Source organism: Mobula birostris, chromosome 5, assembly GCF_030028105.1.
Source record: "Mobula birostris isolate sMobBir1 chromosome 5, sMobBir1.hap1, whole genome shotgun sequence".
Lineage (NCBI taxonomy): Eukaryota > Metazoa > Chordata > Chondrichthyes > Myliobatiformes > Myliobatidae > Mobula > Mobula birostris.
Window position 1 is genome coordinate 7582034 of NC_092374.1, and position 21193 is coordinate 7603226.

General features: G+C 47.0%; 1 protein-coding gene across 1 annotated transcript in view; it reads right to left on the minus strand.

Moving 5' to 3' along the window:
* Nucleotides 1–910: 910 nt before the first annotated feature.
* LOC140197181 (uncharacterized) overlaps nt 911–21193 on the minus strand; it is a 66396-nt gene continuing 46113 nt past the window's right edge. Inside the window, exons 6-11 of the mRNA XM_072257094.1 lie at nt 18593–18645; nt 12291–12344; nt 9181–9258; nt 8365–8442; nt 8249–8278; nt 911–987 (exon numbers count right to left, since the gene is read on the minus strand). Of these exons, the coding sequence (XP_072113195.1) occupies nt 953–987; nt 8249–8278; nt 8365–8442; nt 9181–9258; nt 12291–12344; nt 18593–18645 (328 nt within the window). The 3' untranslated portion in view covers nt 911–952. The remainder of the gene's footprint in view (nt 988–8248; nt 8279–8364; nt 8443–9180; nt 9259–12290; nt 12345–18592; nt 18646–21193) is intronic.

Below are 21193 nucleotides of genomic sequence, written 5' to 3' on the forward strand. Positions count from 1 at the left end.
ATGGGGTGGAGGGAGGTGCTGCTTGGAGAAGCGATGTGGAAGATTGTAGAATCAGAATGGTGAGCTGTTAGTCTCCACTCCCATTGTTGCAGGAGCAATCTCTCTCCCCCTCGCAAGGAGAGAGAGCCTGTCTGAGACACCAATGTGCTGGGTTATGGACTACAGATTTGATGGACTCTGGATTGAGGTCCCTTTGAGGGGCTTCTGCTGTTGCTTGCATGGTGGGGGTGGGAGGTCGGTACTTCTCCTGGCACAAGTTGGGGGGGGGTGTTGGTCGATGGTTTTGGTGCTGCTTGTGTGGGGAGAGTGAGGAGGGGGGGCAGATTCAGGGCTTCAATGTTTCTCTCATTCATTCCATAGGGTTTCCTGTTTCATGGATGTCTGTGAAGAGTAAGAATTTCAGGTTGTATACTGTATTCATTCTGAAATTAAATTAACTTTTAAACACTCTGATATCCTTCTAGACAAACTTCTGAACAGCAATCGATTGCGGCCTGCAATTTTCCCTTGAGGATGTGCCTTTCAGACAATTAAATGATCTGGCACTTTTGTGATTTCCTGGGATGTCTAGTGAAGATGAGAGTGGAGAACGCCATCACTGGAGTTGGCAGCTTCGAGGCCTGATGGTGGAAGACAAACCCCTGATCAGTTCCATTACTCAGTGCCAAGATTAAAATTGTCCAGTGACAGGCTCCTGTCACAATTCAGTAGCAGACTGTCCCAGTTAAACGAAGGGAATCCCGGCTATTTTCTCAATTAGTTTTTGTTTTTTAAGAGTCGTCCCAATAAGCGGCTAGCCCGATTAACCAATGACTCAGTTAACCAGAACACATTGTATTGCAGAAGCATAGACATGTCAGGAGGAGTCAGTAGTGAGTGCTGTCTCTCCTCGACCGAGGATGGAAATGGTGCAGCCTCCCCCCCCCCCCCCGGGTTCAGTCCTCCTTGCCGATTACTGTTTCTTCACCACCACCGCGTAGGTCACCTCTGAAACACAAAAATCAGACATGGCGAACAGTGATGATAGTCTTGGGGGAACTCCCCTCTCCCGCAGAGTCACATCTGCCAGTCTGCCAGAAGTGCATACGGCTGGGCGATCTGGAAGACCGTGTAAGGAATCTGGAGCAGCAGCTGGGTGACCTTCGACTCATAAGGGAGAATGAGGCAGTCATAGATGAGAGCTACAGGGAGGTAGTCAGACCTAGGCTGTTGGAAGCAGGTGGTTGGGTGACAGTCAGAGGGGGGGAAGCAAAGGTGAGCAGGCAGGTAGTGCAGAGCACCCCTATAGCCATTCTCCTGAATAATAAGTTTACCGTCCTGGATACTGTTGACGGGGACGGCCGACCAGGTGTGAGCCACGGTGGCAGGGCCTCCGGCACTGAGTCTGACCCAGTGGTGCAGAAGGGTGGGATGGACACGAGGAGAGCTGTCGTCATTGGAGACTCTATAGTCAGGGGAGCAGACAGGAGATTTTGTGGACGTGAGAAAGACACCCGCATGGTTTGTTGCCTCCCGGGTGCCAGGGTCCGGGATGTCTCTGACCGGGTGCATGACATCCTGGTACGAGAGGGAAAGCAACCAGAAGTCGTGATACATGTTGGCACTAACAACATAGGCAGGAAGAGGGATGAGGTCCTGAAGTGTGAGTTTCGGGAACTAGGCAGAAGGCCGAAGAACAGGACCTCAAGAGTGACGTTCTCAGGATTGCTGCCAGTGCTACGTGACAGAGATGGTAAGAATTGGAGGAGGTGGCAGTTGAATGCGTGGCTGAGGAGTTGGTGCAGGGAGCAGGGTTTTAGATTTCTGGACCATTGGGATCTCTTCTGGGGAAGGTGGGATCTGTACAGACTGGATGGGTTGCACCTGAACTCGAGGGGGAGCAATATCCTGACAGGTAGGTTTGCTAGCATAGTTCGGGAGGGTTTAAACTAATTTGTAACGGGGATAGGACCCAGAGAGTTAGAGCAGTGAAAGAAGTGCATGGAGTAAAGCCAGATCTAACATATAGAGAGGCTTTGAGGAAAGAGAAGCAGAATAAACGGTGTAAAGGTAGTAAGGTAGAAGGGCTGAAGTGTGTGTACCTCAATACAAGAAGCATCAGGAACAAAGGTGATGAACTGAGAGCTTGGATACATACATGGAATTATGATGTAGTGGCCATTACAGAGACTTGGCTGGCACCAGGGCAGGAATGGATTCTCAATATTCCTGGATTTCAATGCTTTAAAAGGGATAGAGGGAGTGGAAAAAGGGGAGGAGGGGTGGCATTACTGGTCAGGGATACTATTACAGCTACAGAAAGGGTGGGTAATGTAGCAGGATCCTCTTTTGAGTCAATATGGGTGGAAGTCAGGATCAAGAGGGGAGCAGTTACTCTACTGAGGGTATTCTATAGGTCCCCTGGTAGCAGCAGAGATACAGAGGAGCAGATTGGGAGGCAGATTTTGGAAAGGTGCAAAAATAACAGGGTTGTTATCATGGGCGACTTTAACTTCCCTAATATTGATTGGCACCTGATTAGTTCCAAGGGTTTAGATGGGGCAGAGTTTGTTAAGTGTGTCCAGGATGGATTCCTGTCATAGTATGTGAACAGGCCGACTAGGGGGAATGCCATACTAGATATAGTACTAGATAATGAACCGGGTCAGGTCACAGATCTCTTAGTGGGTGAGCATCTGGGGGACAGTGACCACCGCTCCCTGGCCTTTAGCATTATCATGGAAAAGGATAGAATCAGGTCGGACCGATTACAGATAAAGGTGGGAAGATGTGCCTGGAGGCTGTGGAAGTGAGTGAGGTCCTCAATGAATACTTCTCTTTGGTATTCACCAATGAGAGGGAACTTGATGGTGAAGACAATATGAGTGAGGTTGATGTTCTGGAGCATGTTGATGTTAAGGGAGAGTATGTGTTGGAGTTGTTAAAATACATTAGGACAGGTAAGTACCCGGGGCCTGGCGGAATATTCCCCAGGCTGCTCCACGAGGTGAAGGAAGAGACTGCTGAGCCTCTGGATAGGATCTTTATGTCCTCGTTGTCCACAGGAATGGTACCGGAGGATTGGAGGGAGGGGAATGTTGTCCCCTTGTTCAAAAAAGGTAGTAGGGATAGTCTGGGTAATTATAGACCAGTGAGACTTGCGTCTGTGGTGGGAAAGCTGTTGGAAAAGATTCTCAGAGATACGATCTTTGGGCATTTAGAGAATCATGGTCTGATCAGGGACAGTCAGCATGGCTTTGTGAAGGGCAGATTATGTCTAACAAGCCTCATAGAGTTCTTTGAGGAGGTGACCAGGCATATAGATGAGGGTAGTGCAGTGGATGTGATCTATATGGATTTTAGTAAGGCATTTGACAAGGTTCCACATAGTAGGATTATTCAAAAAGTCAGAAGGCATGGGATCCAGGGAAGATTGGCCACGTGGATTCAGAATTGGTTTGCCTGCAGAAGGCAGAGGGTCCTGGTGAGAGAGTACAGTCATATTGGAGGACTGTGACTAGCAGTGTCCCACAAGGATCTGTTCTGGGATCTCTACTTTTCATGATTTTTATTAACGACCTGGATGTAGGGGTAGAAGGGTGGGTTGGCAAGCTTGCAGATGACACAAAGGTTGGTGGTGCTGTAGATAGTGTAGAGGATTGTCAAAGATTGCAGAGAGACATTGATAGGATGCAGAAGTGGGCTGAGAAGTGGCAGATGGCGTTCAACCCGGAGAAGTGTGAGGTGGTACACTTTGGAAGGACAAACTCCAAAGCAGAATACAAAGTAAATGGCAGGATACTTGGTAGTGTGGCGGAGCAGAGGGATCTCGGGGTACATGTCCACAGATCCCTGAAAGTTGTCTCACAGGTAGATAGGGTAGTTAAGAAAGCTTATGGGGTGTTAGCTTTCATAAGTTGAAGGATAGAGTTTAAGAGTCGTGATGTAATGATGCAGCTCTATAAAACTCTGGTTAGGCCACACTTGGAGTACTGTGTCCAGTTCTGGTCGCCTCACTATAGGAGGGATGTGGAAGTATTGGAAAGGGTACAGAGGAGATTTACCAGGATGCTGCCTGGTTTAGAGAGTATGCATTATGATCAGAGATTAAGGGAGCTAGGGCTTTACTCTTTGGAGAGAAGGATGAGAGGAGACATGATAGAGGTGTACAAGATAATAAGAGGAATAGATAGAGTGGACAGCCAGTGCCTCTTCCCCAGGGCACCACTGCTCAATACAAGAGGACATGGCTTTAAGGTAAAGAGTGGGAAGTTCAAGGGGGATATTAGAGGAAGGTTTTTTACTCAGAGAGTGGTTGGTGCGTGGAATGCACTGCCTGAGTCAGTGGTGGAGGCAGATACACTAGTGAAGTTTAAGAGACTACTAGACAGGTATATGGAGGAATTTTAAGGTGTGAGCTTTTATGGGAGGCAGGGTTTGAGGGTTGGCACAACATTGTGGGCCGAAGGGCCTGTACTGTGCTGTACTTTTCTATGTTCTATATGTTCTATACCCCCATGATATCTAACATATTCCTCCAAGTGAACAGACCAGGAGTGTTTGATGTTTCCTAGAGTGGAGAGTCTCGGACCAGAGGGTCAGAGCCGTCTCTTTAGATCAGAGATGAGGAGCAATTTCTTTAGCCAGAGGATGGTGAATCTGTGGAAGTCATTGCCACAGACGGCTGTGGAGACCATGATGTCAGGTGTGTGTGATGAAAGAGGGTTACAAAAGTACACATAGACTAAGATGTTAACTGTCCTGTGCTAGCACCAGTGGGATCAACAGTTGATCTGCCACCTGTGTTCAGGAGAGAGAGATAAGTAGGACAATGGAGCAGCATTTGGAAATGTTAATGAAGAGACGAGAGAGTTTAACGGAAGGAGACACCGGTCTGAGTATTGGCAAGACCGGCTCCTTTTGAACCCTGCACTGTTTGAAGTGTGATGGACAGGCGATACCCCAGCAGGGAGATAAAAAGGGACAGGTTCGCTAAGGCAAGGGACGCACGACTCCACGAGGTAACGAGACCCTGAAAGCGGTGTGCCCCGCCCCCACTAGTTGGTGGGAGTATTTTGGAGGTCTGGTCGCGGGACCAGCCATAGACGCACAGGGTGGAAAGGTACGGATCGGCGGGAACCTGGTGTGTGTGTCCGCCCTTGCCTGGGTGCTGGGTTCACCGCAGAAGAACGATCGTATCTGGAACAGAGGGGTCACAGTTGGTGACCTCAGAAGACATTACAAAGGGCTCGCCTGAAAGCTAACTGCGAGGAATATCGAAGGTCTGTTTGGAATCCGATTTGAATATTCATTCGTTCTCTCTCTTCCCCCCCCCCCGCCCCCAATGGCACAACAGTGATTACTGTGAACTGAACTCAATTGAACTGAACTTTGCGTCACTTGAAACTGGTCATTCACCCCTAGACGGCGATAGAGCTTGATTGATCCTGTTATCCTAATTCTGTGTACATGTGTGTTTATCATCGCTGAACTGTTGCATTTATTATCCTTTTGATTAGAGTACTGTGTTGCTTGTTTCTTTAATAAAACTTTCTTAGTTCCAGTAATCCAGACTCCAACTGAGTGGTCCATTTCTGCTGGTTTGGCAACCCAGTTACGGGGTACGTAACATGTGTTTAACGCAGAGATTGGTAAGTCCGTGATCACGAAGGTGGTTAAGGGTTACGGGAGAAGGCAGGAGAATAGGGATCAGGAAAGTAAAGAGTAAATTAGACATGACTGGCAGGTGGAGCAGACTTGATGGGCAGAATGGCCTAATTCTGCTTCTGTGTCTTACAGAAAATCATGAGCGATGTAGACATGGGAGATAGGCAGTCTTTCTCTCTGAAAGTGTCAAATACTGGAGGAGAAAGATTGACGATGAGAAGGAAAGGTTTAAAAGAGATCTATGAAGCAAGGTTTTTTTACAGAGAGTGGTGGGTGCCTGAAACACACTGCCTGGGGTGGTGGTGGAGGCAGGTATGAAAGTGGTGTTTTAGTTTCTGACTTCATCCCCCTCCCCTCCCTACCCACCTTGCCCCTCTCCTGGCCTCACCTATCACCTGCCAGCTTGTACTCCTCCCCTCCCCTCCCCTCCCTTCTTGTTCTGGCTTCATCCCCCTTCCTTTCCAGTCTTGATGAAGGGTCTCAGCGGGAAACATCGACTGTGTATTCATTTCCAGAGATGCGAGTTCCTCCAGCTTTTTGTGCGTGATGCTCTGGATCTCCAGCATCTGCAGAATCTCCTCTGTTTCTGATTCACCAGGGTGTGGCCTGCAGTGTTTCAGTTCCTCCAGCTTTTTGTGTGTGTTGGCCTGGATTTCCAGCATCTCCCATCTCCAATTCCTCCAATGAAGGGGTTCGGACCGCGGTCAGGCAGATGGGCTCATGGTCAGAACGTACATTATGGGCCAAAGGAATTCCTGAGGCACTGCCTCTGGTGAGGGGAGCTGTACCTGTGATGGAACAGGCTGAACTGTTCCCTCCAACTATGGACTCACGTTCAGGAACTCCTCATCTCATGTTCTCAATATTTATTATTATTATTTTAAATGTTTTGTATTTGAATTATATTGCTTTTGGTCTTTGGTTGTTTGTCCATCCTGCCTGGTGAGGCCTTTCAAAGATTCTATTGTGTTTCTTTGTATTTACTGTGAATGCCCTGAAGAAAATGAATCTCAGGGTTGTATGTGGTCACAGATGTACTTTGATAATGAATTTACTCTGAACTTAAGTTCCAACACTCTCTGTAGCCTCTTGCATTCCTGTGCACAGGAAAATATCCGACTGCTGGCCTAAGCGTTTCTGTGACCACCACCCTCTGTCCCCCAGGTTGGTGACTCGCTGGATCGTAGACATGAGGACCAGTGACCCACCCCTCACCTCTCCAGTAAACATCCAGTTTGGAGGTTGCTGCGATTCCAGAGTTAGAAGCCTGGAGCTCAGGGTGTCTCAAGGCAGAGGATGATAGATTTTTGATTGGTCGGGGCGTGAAGGGATACAGAGGAGTGGGGGGTGGTGGAAGGCAGGAGATTGAGGCTGAGAGTAAAAATTGGACCAGCCATGCTGAAGTGGGGGAGAAGACTCGATGGGCCAAATGGCCTAACTCTGCTCCCATATCTTGTTGTCGCTGTGAGTACTGGAGCTGATATGGAAGACTGAAGGTTGAAGACTGAAGGTTGAAGACTGAAGGTTGAAGGTTGAAGACTGAAGACTGAAGTTGGCCAGCCCAGATGTTGAGGCCCAGGGTTCGCATGTCTAGAATCCAAGACCTGATGTCTGTGAGTCGACTGGCAGCTGAAGGCTGGGAGGTGGCCTGTCCCGGGTTGGAAGCCTGACGGTGTGGGGGGGGGGGGGCGGGTGGGGTGGTGAGAGGGAGGAAAGGGGTTGTTTGCTGGGCTTGTTTTTTCTCATGGTTGTTGTTCTGTTGTTGGTGTTGTTCTACTGAACATTGTGGACATGCGATGTTGGCGCCGGAATGTGTGGTGACACTTGCGGGCTGCCCCCGGCACATCCTCGTGTTGTGTTGGCTGTTGACGCAAATGACGCATCTCACTGTATGTTTCGATGTATGTGTGATAGATACATGAATCTAAATCGGAGATTGGCCAGGCCTCTCTGATGAACAGGAAGCTCAAAGGGCCTGTGCAGTCAGCTCACCATTCCCTATTCCTGTCTTGTATGTCACAGTCTCCCAGCTAGTGTCCACACCTGTGCAACAAGAGCATACAAGGTATGCTTGCCTCCCTTTCTTCCCCCTCCCCTTTTCACCCTCTCCCTCACCTCCTCCTCATTCCTCCTCCCTCCATTTTCCCCCTCCCCCTCCATTCCTCACTCTGTCTCCCTCCCTTAACTATCCCCTTCCCACCTATCCCTCTGCCTCTCCCCTTCCCTTCACCCCACTCTCACCCTCTCTCTCCCTCCCAAACTCCCTTCCACTCCCTCTCTCCCTTCCACTTCCTCTCCCTCTCCCACCCCCCTTCTGCCTTTCTCTCACCCCCTCTCTCTCTTTCTCCCCCCTCACTCTCTTTTATCCCCTTACCCACCCATCCTCTCTCCTCTTTCCCCCTCTCCCTCTCTTCTCTCCCCTTCCACCATCTCCCCCTCCTCTCCCACTCTTCACTGCTTCTCCAATCCTTCCCTCCAGTCACAGTGAGGTGGACCGCAGGACCCAGCAGCAGCCAGACACACACTCTGTCAGGGGAAGGGACGGGAGAATGGAGCATTTGAAGGAGATCATTTTCAAGAATACCTTGAAGGAAAGCCTCACCTGCAGGTCCAGCTTCCTGCTTCTGCCCACCTGGAATTGAAGAAGAATTTTCTGTTAGTCAGCAGGATGACCTCGAGGTGATCCAAGAAATGGAAAAAGGTAAATGGAGACTGTACCTCGATCTTTAGCTTGTGGTTTGCTTGCCTTCTCACCTCCAAACAAAATACTGGCATAAGTGCAGGAATCTGGCTGCTCTGCAAGGAGAGAGATTCGTTTGAATCGACAGCACGTCAAAGTCAGGAGATGGAATGTGATGTTGAAGCTGAATAAGACATTGGTGAGGCCCAATTTGGAGTATTGTGTGAAGATTTGGTCACCCAGCTACAGAAAAGATATGAATAAGATTGAAAGAGAAAATTTACAAGCATGTTGCCAGAACTTGGTGATCTGAGTTATGGGGAACGGTTCAATGGATTCGGGCTTTATTCCCAGGAGTGCATTCTGGGCTGAAGGGCCTGTAATGTGCTGTAGATTTTCTTTGTTTTTATGAGACTAGAACTAGAGGTCAGAGGTTAAGTGTAAAGGTGAAATGTGAAAAGAAAACAAGACCATAAAACACAGGAGCAGAATTAGGCCATTCAGCCCATCGAGTCTGCTCTGCCAATGGCTGAATTATTTTCTCTCTCAACCCCATTCTCCTGCCTTCTCCCCATAATCTTTGACACCCTGACTAGTTAAGACCCTATCAACATCGGCTTTAAATATACCCAATGACTTGGCTTCCACATCCATCTGTGGCAATGAATTCCCCAGATTCACCACCCTCCTCATCTCTGTTCTACAGTGACATCCCTCGATTCTGAGGCTGTGTCCTCTGGTCCTAGAATCCCCCACTGTAGGAAACATGCTCTCCAATTCTGCTGTCTAGGTTTTCAATATTCGATGGTCAGCAGGCAGTCTGAGAAATGGTAAACGGTAAATGGAGACTGTACCTCGATCTTCAGCTTGAGGTTTGCTTGCCTTCCCACCTTCTGTTGAAATATTTGCATAAGTGCAGGAATCTGGCTGCTCTGTAAGGACGAGAGTGATTAGTCCGAATTGACTGTAAACGTCTGAAAGCAAGAAATGTTACAACACCTAGCAGCTCACATTTATATAGAGCCTTTGGTCTAATTAAACTACCTACAGACTGTACAAGACCTTGGAGCGTGGTGTCCACAGGTACATAGTGCTGTCAGAACAGTTTTGCACAATAGCCTTCATAAATCAAAGTACTGAGTCAGTGTACAGGTGTACCTAATAAAGTGGCCACTGAGTGTAAATACCATATTCTGAATCACTGACTGGCAACTGTTTCAGCACCTTTAAGAAAATCAAAAGGTTCTGTCGATCATCTGGTTAAGTTCTGAATACAAATTAGATAAAATTCCTCAGCAAATGAGGCACTGATGCTGACCTCTCTCACTGCGATTGAAGAGAACGCTGTCGTACACACTGCCGTTGCCTTGCGCTGTCACAAAACACAGGACAAAAGGAAATCTGGCCCTATGAGTTTATTCTGGGTCCTCGTTCCATGGGACTTGCTTTTTCCCTTCTAACTTAGCTGAAATATTCAGGCTGTTGTTTCTGTAGGCCTCACACATCTGAGTCTAAAAACTCTCCAGAGTAACATACTCAAATGCTAAAGAAACTCAGCAGGTCAGGCAGCATCTATGGAGGGGAATGAAGGTCTCATCCTGAAACATCAGATGTTTATTCCTCTCCATAGATGCTGCCTCTACGAAGAGGATCACAACCTTGTCATCGGGTTTGGAGGCTTGTGTGCCTCAATGACTCAGAGAGCCGTGTCGGCTGGAGTTTGGGTTTTATGCTTTGGCTCTTGGTAGGGTCAGCCATGCCAAACAGGTCAAAGGGTAGAGGCTGGTCTAAGCATGGTCCACTTGTTCTCCAGTCTTGGGAGTTCAGCTCAGGGCTAACAACCCTGACTGGTCAATCAGATCTGTTACTGAAACAGCAATGAAGAATTCTTCTACATCTGAGTGCGATGGTATTCCTGAGTCTCCATCTGGGCCTTGCATGACTGACAGTCATGAAAACAGGAAGAAAGCTACGGACATGATGAAGTAGGCCAGAGATGGGGGACCGCCATTGCTGCCCGAAACCTCAGCGGTGTAACAGACAGGAGAGTAGATAGGTGCTGAGTTCCTGAATTGAGCTGAACTGAATTGACTTTATTACTTACATCCTGCATATACATGAGGAGTAAAAATCTTTACGTTACGTCTCCATTTAATGAACAATGTGCAATTGATAGTACTTTGTAATACATACTATGTACAACAGGACAGTCAATATAACATTGAAATACAGTTGTGTCAGCATGAGTTAAGCAGTTTGATGGCCTGGTGGAAGAAGCTGTCCTGGAGCCTGTTGGTCCTGGATTTTATGCTGCGGTACTGTTTCCCGGATGGTAGCAGCTGTAAAAGTTTGTGATTGAGGTGACTTGGGTCTCCAATGATCCTTCAGGCCATTTTTACACACCTGTCTTTGTAAATGTCCTGAATAGTGGGAAGTTCACATCTACAGATGTGCTGGGCTGTCCGCACCACTCTCTGCAGAGTCCTGCGATTGAGGGAAGTACAGTTCCCATACCAGGCAGTGATGCAGCCAGTCAGGATGCTCTCAATTGTACCCCTGTAGAAAGTTCTTGGGATTTGGGGGTCCATACCAAACTTCTGGATACAATAGGGTATTTTAAGAGACTCTTAGATAGGTACAAGGAGCTTAGAAAAATAGAGGGCTATGGGTAACCTGAGGTAATTTCTAAAGTACACATTCAGCACTGTTGTGCCTTTTCGCCACACAGCTGGTCTCTACAGACCATGTGAGATCCTCAGTGATGTTTATGCCGAGGAACTTAATCAACCCCAGATCCATTGATATCAATAGGGGTCAGCCTGTCTCCATTCCTCCTGTAATCTACAACCAGCTCCTTTGTTTTTGCGACATTGAAAGAGAGGTTGTTTTCTTGACACCACTGTGTCAGCGCAATGATTTCCTCTCTGTAGGCTGCCTCGTTATTATTTGAGATAATCAGTGTGGTGTCACCAGCAAATTTAATTACAGATTGGAGTTGTGGGTGGCGACACAGTCATGAGTATACAGAGAGTAAGGGAGGGGACTTAGTATACAGACCTGAGGGGCATCTGTGTCCTCCAGCATTGTGTGTGTGTTGCTCTGGATTTCCAGCATCTGCAGAATCTCCTGTGTCAACCAAAAACTCTCCACACTCCTTCCATATTGTGGCCAAACGTTATCCCCACCCTGACCCTTCCACCACCCACTAATGTAGAACCAGCTCAGCAGGCAGCGATCGCTCCCGATCTCCTGAAGGACAGACTGTGCCCCACACCATGGTGACCTCGTGCTGGGTTCAGTGGGAAACACACTGCCCATGTCAGAGGATCATTCCACTCTGGAGTGGAACAGAGAGGCTCAGCTGAAACGGTTCAGAACTCGACAGGATGGCACCTCAGCACAATCGCTTTTGGTCCACCAAGTCCGAACACTAGTTAGATAAACACAAAATGAAAGGGAATGACTTCGCTCACCCCATCACCGAACCGTTCTCACAAACTACCGACTCTCTTTCAAGGACTCTTCATCTTGTGTTCTCAATACTTACTGCTTATTTATTCACTATGATTATTTCTTTCTTTTTGTATTTGTACAGCCTGTTGTCTTTACACCCTGGTTGTCCACCTTGTTGGTGTGGTCTTTCATTGATTCTACTATTGTCATTCGATTTATTGGGTATGCCCGCGGGAAAATGGATCTTAAGGTTGTATATGGTGACAGATATGTACTTTGATAATAAAATTATTTTGAACTTTGAAATGTAAACAGGTCTCAGCAGCTCAAAGGAACTGGATTGTTGATATTTCGCATTGAGACCCTGCAAAACATCGATAGTTTATTTCTCCCCACAGACGCAGTTCGACCCGCTGAATTTCTCTACCAGATTGAGTGTCACTCAGTTCCCAACACTCCTGTTGCTACAAACGAGATCAAAACTCTCAATGAATAAGGTGCTGGCGTTTACCTTTGTTGTTGATGCTCGGGATGATGTTGTCGTACAACGGGCTGCTGTCGTGCACTGTAACACAGATCAGAGAATGAAGCTCAAGTTTAATTGTCAGTCAACCATACACATGTATACAGCCTAACGAAACAGCGTTCCTCAGGGCCAAGGTGTAAAATACAGTCATCAACAGTCACACACTGCACATAGCAAACACACGGCACGTATACTGCTGTTACAATAGCAAAGAAAACCATACAGTCACAAAATAATATCAGCACACGTCCCTCAGTGTCATAGCCTGAAGATTAGTGTTCCATGGGATGTTGCCCTGGAGCCATGTTTCTGTAAAGAATAAGCGTGCAGCAGTTCCTCATCTCACGCTAGTGCACCAGTGCAGCTGCAGATGAACACAATCCCACTTGTCTTCATCGAGTTAACACTGGAGGGCAGCACTGATAGCATACAGCAGGAGATTCAGCCTTTCAAATCCATACTAGCTCTCAGGAGGACAATCCTATCAGCCCATTGATCTTTCTCTTATCCCATGGTCCTGGACGTTATCTCCTGCCAATCCAATGCTCCACCGAATGCCTTTGCTACTACAGATTTAGGGTTGAAACAATCCTCACCCTTCCCCTTCTAACTGCTGACCAACATTTTCACACCATGCATCTTGGTTCAGAAGGGAACAGGTTCTCCCTGTGGATTTATGGGTGAGAAACTGAAGTACACACAGTAGACCATACTCTCTGCTCCACCATTCCATCATGGCTGATTTATTCTCCCTCTCATCCCCATTCCCCTGCCTTCTCCCTGTAATCTCTGCACCTTCTCCAATGCTCGCACACGCTTCCTTAGATACGGGCTTCAAAACTGCTGACAATACTCCAAGTGTGGCTCGGCCAATGCCTTGTGCCTTGCAGAGGTGGAAATGCCATGGGGTATCAGGAGGTGGGCTGCTCCCTCCCAGGGACCCAGCCTCTGGCTTGCTTGCTGCTTACATAACTAGTCCAGATGAGTGCTTGGTCAGTGGTAACCTCCTCCCAAGACCCAGAGTGGCAACACGACTGACAAATGTCCTGCAGACCCCTGTGGGCAGCCGTAGAGCGCTGGGCTTCTCGGTTTCTTGTGCACCTGTACTTGCTGATTGTTGCCTTCACGAGAGTCCTTCATTGAATTGACTTTATTACATGAGGAGTAAAAATCTTTATGTTATGTCTCCATCGAAACGTGCAATGTGCAATTTATAGTAATTTATAATAAATATTATGTACAACAGGACAGTCAGTATAACATAGAAATACAATTGTATCAATGTGAATTCATCACTCTGGTGGCCTGGTGGAAGAAGCTGTCCTGGAGCCTGTTGGTCCTGGCTTCTATGCTGCGGTACCGTTTCCCAGATGGTATCAGCTGGAACAGTTTGTGGTTGGGGTGACTCGGGTCCCCAATGATCCTTCGGGCCCTTTTTACACACCTGTCTTTGTAAATATCCTGCAGAGTGGGAAGTTCACATCTACAGATGTGCTGGGCTGTCCACACCACTCTCTGCAGAGTCCTGCGATTAAGGGAAGTACAGTTCCCATACCAGGCAGTGATGCAGCCAGTCAGGATGCTCTCAGTTGTGCCCCTGTAGAAAGTTCTTAGGATTTGGGGTCCCATACCAAACTTCCTCAACCATCTGAGGCGCTATTGTGCCTTTTTCACCACACAGCCGGTATGTACAGACCACATGAGAACCTTGGTGATGTTTATGTTGAGGAATTTACAATCGTTCGAGATTAGGCAAATGAATGTAGTGTCGTCAGTGAATTTAATTAGCAGATTGGAGCAGTGGGTGGCAACACAGTCATGGGTATACAGAGATTAAGGGAGGGGACTTAGTACACAGCCCTGAGGGGTACCTGTGTTGAGGGTCATGGGGCAGAGGTGAGGGAGCCCACTCTTTCCACCTGCCGGCGATCTGACAGGAAGTCCAGGATCCAGCAGGGTGAAGGCCAAGGTCTCTGAGTTTCTTGTCCAGCCTGGTGGGGGGAGGTAGTTGGGATTATGGTGTTGAATGCTGAACTGTAGTCCAAGAACAGCATTCTCACATAAGAATCCTTCTTCTCCAGATGTGTAATGACGGTGTGTAGAGCTGTGGCTATTGAATCATCTATTGATTGGTTGTGTCAGTAGGCAAATTGTAGGGAGTCCATTGGGGGTGGTAGCAAGCTGCAGATGTGGTCCTTGACCAGCCTCTCAAAGCATTTGCTCACGATTGAGGGGAGTGCAACAGGACGCCAGTCGTTCAGACATGTTACCTTGGCCTTGTGCTTTCTGTTTAATCTGGTCAAGTTGATTGTGACTGGCACGGGTTTTCTGCTTTCCATGATTATTTAAAGGGGACTCTCATTTAGTGCTCAGTGGAGTCCTTGTGTTTGTGGAAAATGATTTGTCTCAGAGTGTCACTCGATTGTCTCTCTGATACTCTATTGGTATTCCTGTGTCTAACCCCTTGTTTCCGTCTCTTCATGGGGAACACCTGAGTTCAGTCGTGTTGGCATTCACCGTGACGAAGTTTTCCGTTCCTCCGCTCCTGGGTTCAGTCATCGTCAGCACTCACTGTGACGGAGTCTTCCGTTCCTCCGCTCCTGGGTTCAGTCATCGTCAGCACTCACTGTGACGGAGTCTTCCGTTCCTCCGCTCCTGGGTTCAGTCATCGTCAGTGCTCACCGTGACGGAGTCTGCCATTCCTCCGCTCCCGGGTTGAATTGTGCCGGTTCTCACCGTGACAACGAGGCAGACGGTCAGACTCCTGGTGGCGATGGCCACTGCCTGGCATGGCATTGAAATGATGGTTCTTTCCCACTGACAGGCAGCCTCAAAAAGTTATTGACACTCAACAGTCAATAGTCTACCGAGCCTAGCGTGCATTCTGATCAGAATGGACAGCAGATCGCAGCCACCCTTCAGAAAGAGACATTCTTATATACATTACTCTCACTCTCCTGAGAGCATCAGAATGGGAATGCAAGTGAATGAAAGGGTTACCGTATGAGGAACGTCTGACAGTTCTTGGACTGTATTCCCTGGAGTTCAGGAGAATGAGGGGGGATCTCATACAAACATTCTGAATGTTAAAAGGCCTGAACAGATTAGATATGTGAAGTTATTTCCCATGGTACGGGAAGTCCAGGACAAGAGAGGACGACTTCAGGATTGAAGAACGTCCATTTAGAACAGAGATGAAGAGAAATTACTTTAGTCTGAGGATGGTAAATCTGTGGAATTTGTTGCCGCAAGTGGCTGTGGAGGCCAAGTCATTGGGTGTATTGAAGGCAGAGATCGATAGGTTGTTGATTAGCCAGGGCATCAAAGGGTACGGGGAGAAGGCAGGGGAGTGGGGATGACTGGAAGAATTGGATCAGCCCATGATTGAATGGCAGAGCAGACTTGATGGGCCAATTGCCCTACCTGTGCTCCTATACCTTAAGGTCTTATGGTGTTAAGTGGTTAAGTTAGAAACATAGAAACTCTACAGCACGATACAGGCCCTTCGGCCTACGAAGTTGTGCCAAACGTCCTTACTTTAGAAATTACCTCAGGTTACCCATAGCCCTCTATTTTTCTAAGCTCCATGTACCTATCCAGGAGTCTCTTAAAAGACCCTATGGCATCCACCTCCACCACCATTGCTTGCAGCCCATTCCACACACTCACCACTCTCTGCATAAAAACTTACTCCTGACATCTCCTCTGTACCTACTTCCAAGCACCATAAAACTATGCTCTCTCATGTTAGCCATTTCAGACCTGGGAAAAAGCCGCTGACTATCCACACGATCAATGCCTCTCATCATCTTATACATGTCTATCAGGTCACTTCTCACCCTCCATTGCTCCAAGGAGAAAAGGATGAGTTCACTCAACCTATTCTCATAAGCATGCTCCCCAATCGAAGCAACATCCTTGTAAATCTCCTCTGCCTTCTCTCTATAGTTTCCACATCCTTCCTGTAGTGAGGCAACCAGAACTGAGCACAGTACTCCAAGTGGGGTCTGACCAGGGTCCTATAAGGCTGCAACATTACCTCTCGGCTCCTAAACTCAATCCCACAATTGATGAAGGCCAATGCACCGTATGCTTTCTTAACCACAGAGTCAATCTGCGTAGCAGCTTTGAGTGTCCTATGGACCCGGACCCCAAGATCCCTCTGATCCTCCTTACTGCCAAGAGTCTCACCATTAATATAATATTCTGCCATCATATTTGACCTACCAAAATGAACAACCTCACACTTACCTGGGTTGAACTCCATCTGCCACTTCTCAGCCCAGTTTTTCATCCTGTCAATGTCCCATTGTAACCTCTGACAGCCCTCCACACTATCCACAACACCACCAACCTTGTGTCATCGGCAAATTTACTAACCCATCCCTTCACTTCCTCATCCAGGTCACTTATAAAAATCATGAAGAGAAGGGGTTCTAGAACAGATCCCTGAGGCACACCACTGGTCACCGACCTCCATGCAGAATATGACCCGTCTACAACCACTCTTTGCCTTCTGTGGGCAAGCCAGTTCTGGATCCACAAAGCAATATCCCCTTGGATCCCATGCCTCCTTACTTTCTCAATTAGCCTTTCATGGGGTACCTTGTCAAGTGCCTTGCTGAAATCCACATGAACGACATCTACTGCTCTACCTTCATCAATGTGTTTAGTCACAACCTCAAAAAATTCAGTCAGGCTCGTAAGGCACGACCTGCCTTTGACAAAGCCATGCTGACTATTCCTAATCATATCATGCCTCTCCAAATGTTCATAAATCCTGCCTTTCAGGATGTTTTCAATCAACTTACAAACCACTGAAGTAAGACTCACTGGTCTACAATTTCCTGGGCTATTTCTACTCTCCTTCTTGAATAAGGGAACAACATCTGCAACCCTCCAATCCTCTGGAACCTCTCCCGTCCCCATTGATGATGAAAAGATCGCCAGAGGCTAAGCAATCTCCTCCCTCGCTTTCTACAGTAGCCTGGGGTACATCTCGTACAGTCCTGGTGACTTATTCAACTTGATGTTTTCCAAAAGCTCCAGCACATCCTCTTTCTTAATGTCTATATGCTCAAGCTTTTCAGTCCACTGTAAGTCATCCCTACAATTGCCAAGATCCTTTTCCGTAGTGAATACTGAAGCAAAGTATTCATTAAGTACCTCTGCTATCTCTTCCGATTGCAGACAAACTTTACCACTGACACACTTGATTGGCCCTATTCTCTCACGTCCCATCCTCTTGCTCTTCACATACTTGTAGAATGCCCTGGGGTTTTCTTTAATCTTGCCTGCCAAGGTCTTCTCATGGCCCCTTCTGGCTCTCCTAATTTCATTCTTAAGCTCCTTCCTGTTAGCTTTATAATCTTCAAGATCTCTATCATTGCCTAGTTTTTTGAACCTTTCGTAAGCTTTTCTTTTCTTCTTGACTAGATTTACAACAGCCTTTGTACACCACTGTTCCTGTACCCAACCATCCTTTCCCTGTCTCATTGGAACGTACCTGTGCAGAACTCTACACAAATATCCCCTGAAAGTTGTTAAGAAGGCATATGGTGTTTTGGCTTCATTAGTCGAAGGACTGAGTTCAAGACCTGTGAGGTAGTGTTACAGCTCAATAAAACCCTGGTTAGACCACACTTGGAGTAATGTGTTCAGTTCTGGTTGCCTCATTATAGGAAGGATATGGAAGCTTTAGAGAGAGTGCAGAGGAGATTTACCAGGATGCTGCCTGGATTGGAGAGCATGTCTTATGAGGATTGGTTGAGCAACTTCGGGCTGTTCTCTTTGGAGTGAAGGAGGATGAGAGGTGACTTGATTGAGGTGTACGAGATGATAAGATTGAGTGGTCAGCCAGAGGTGGAAATGGCTAATATGAGGGGCATACTTTTAATGTGATTGGAGAAATATATTGGGGTGAATGTCCGAGAAGGGATTCTTACACAGAGAGTGGTGGGTGCGTGGAATATGCTGCCAGGGCTGGTGGTAGAGGCAGATACGTAATGGACATTGACGAGACTGTTGGATAGGCACATGGAGGATAGAAAATTGGGTGGCTGTGTGGGAGGGAAAGGTTGGATTGATCTCAGAGTAGATTGTAGGGTTAGTACAACATGGTGGGCTGAAGGGCCTGTTCTGTGCGGTACTGTTCTACATTCCATGGAGTCTGAAGCTGGTCTGCTCTTTCCTCAGGTGGTGGAGCTCCCTGCCTGTTCTAGATTTGTTATTGATCAGTCCCCTGGGAGCCGTGACTGGTTCACCCCCTCGCGCTGTCAGCTCAGTACCTGACTGAGGCGGCTTCTGTTCCTGCTCCGATTGGGTCAAACGTGGAACATTCCTGTCGAGAAAAGAACCAAGATCATGAAATTACAGCATGTTCCCAGTTGTGGTTATCCAAGATTACAAAGGGACCTTGATCTACTGACCCAGTGGGCCGAGGAACGGCAGATCAGGTTTAATTTAATAAGACAAAATGCAAGACCTCAGGTTCTGAGGAGTGTGGCAGGACACAGCAATCAGGGAACACAGATCCGTAATTCCCTGAAAGTGGTGTCACAGCTTTATAGGGTTGTGAAGATGCGCTATTACAGCTAGACAGAGTTGTAAAGTTACGCTGTTACAGCTAGATAGGGTTGTGAAGTTACACTGTTACAGCTAGATAGGGTTGTGAAGTTACACTGTTACAGCTCAGAGTGTCGGAGTTCAGAGTTCAATTCTGGCATCCTCTGTAAGCAAGTTTTATGTTCAATCCCGAGTGCCTGTCCTGTGGGTTTCCTCCAGGTGCTCCGGTTTCCTCCCACAGACCAAAGATAAACTGGTTAGATGATTAATTGGTCATTGCACATTGTCCTGTGATTAGGCTGGGGTTAAATTGGGGGTTGTTGGGTCGGAAGAGCTGTTCTGGGCTGTATCGGAATCAGAATCAGAATCAGGTTTATTATCACCGGCACGTGACGTGAAATTTGTTAACTTAGCTGCAGCAGTTCAACGCAATACATAATCTAGCAGAGAAAAATAATAATAAAATAAAACATAATAATAAATAAACAAGTAAATCAATTATGTGTATTGAATAGATTTTTTAAAATGTGCAGAAGCAGAAACACTGTATATTAAAAACAGTGAGGTAGTGTCCAAAGCTTCCAATGACCATTTAGGAATCTGATGGCAGAGGGGAAGAAGCTGTTCCTGAATCGCTGAGTGTGTGTCTTCAGGCTTCTGTATCTCCTACACCGCTCCCAAAAAATGCCCTGGGTACTTTGTAGGCCAGTACCCAAGATGGAGCTGACTAGATTTACAACCTTGTGCAGCTTCTTTCGGTCCTGTGCAGTAGCCCCTCCACACCAGACAGTGATGCAGCCTGTCAGAATGCTCTCCACAGTACAACTATAGATTACATTAGATTAGATTATGAGGACACGCAGTCCTCTTTTATTGTCATTTAGTAATGCATGCATTAAGAAATGATACAATATTCCTCCAGTGTGATATCACAGAAACTCAAGACAGACCAAGACTGAAAAACTAACAAAACCACATAATTATAACATATAGTTACAACAGTGCAACAATACCATAACTTGATGAAGAACAGGCCATGGCACAGTAAAAAGTTCAAAGTCTCTCGAAAGTCCCACATCTCACGCAGACGGGAGCAGGAAGAAAACTCTCCCTGCCATGCCCAACCACAGTCCGACTCTGAGTCGTCCAAAAACTTCGAGCTCTGATCAGCTCTCCGACACCGAGTACTGAGCACCATCTCTATCCGAACGATTCGACCCCAGCCTCGGTCGCCAGCAGCAGGCAAAGCCATGGATTTTGGGGCCTTCCTTCCAGAGATTCTCGATCGCACAGTAACAACGGCAGCGAACCGGCATTTCAGAAATTTCTCCAGATGTTCCTCTGCTTCTCACATCTGTCTCCATCAAATCAGAATTGTCCACGGCCCCTATTTAACAGATACGATATCATTTCACTGGAGAGCTGCGCGCGCTGCGTCACGCTGCCATTTTCTCCTCCTCCAACTGTAGAAGTTTTTGAGTGTATTTGTTGACATGCCAAATCTCTTCAAACTCCAAATAAAGTATAGCCGCTGTCTTGCCTTCTTTATGACTACATCGATATGTCGGGACCAGGTTATATCCTCAGAGATCTTGACACCAAGGAACTTGAAGCTGCTCACTCTCTTCACTTCTGATCCCTCTATGAGGATTGGTCTGTGTTCCTTCGTCTCACCCTTCCTGAAGTCCACAATCAGCTCTTTCGTCTTACTGACGTTGAGTGCCAGGTTGTTGCTGTGGCACCACTCCACTAGTTGGCATATCTTACTCCTGTACGCCCTCTCGTCACCACCTGAGATTCTATCAACAGTGATTGCATTGTCTCTAAATAAATAAATATATACACATAGATAGATAGATAAAGAGAGACAATTAAAATAAAAGCTTTTAGCACACTGGCCCGCATAATTCAAAGTATTCCGTGCAGGAGATGGGATGTTATGTTGAAGTTGTATAAGACTTCATAATTACTCTGTTAGCTATCCATCATGAAGGACCCACCATAATAAGTCATAATTTGGTGTACTGTGTGCAGTTCTGGTCCAACAACAGGAAATATGCCAATATGATTGAAAGAGTGCAGAGAAAACTTAAAGATACTGTTGGGACTTGAGGACCTGAATGACAGAATTAGGATGAAAAGGTTAGGATGTTATTGCCTGGAGTGTAGCAGAATGAGAGGAGAATTGATGGAGGTATACTAATTATGAGGGGTATAGATAGGGTTAATGCAAGCAGGCTTTTTCTACTGAGGTCGGGTGAGACGAGAACTAGAGGTCATGGGTTAAAGGTGAAAGGTGAAGTATTTAAAGGGAAATATTTAGG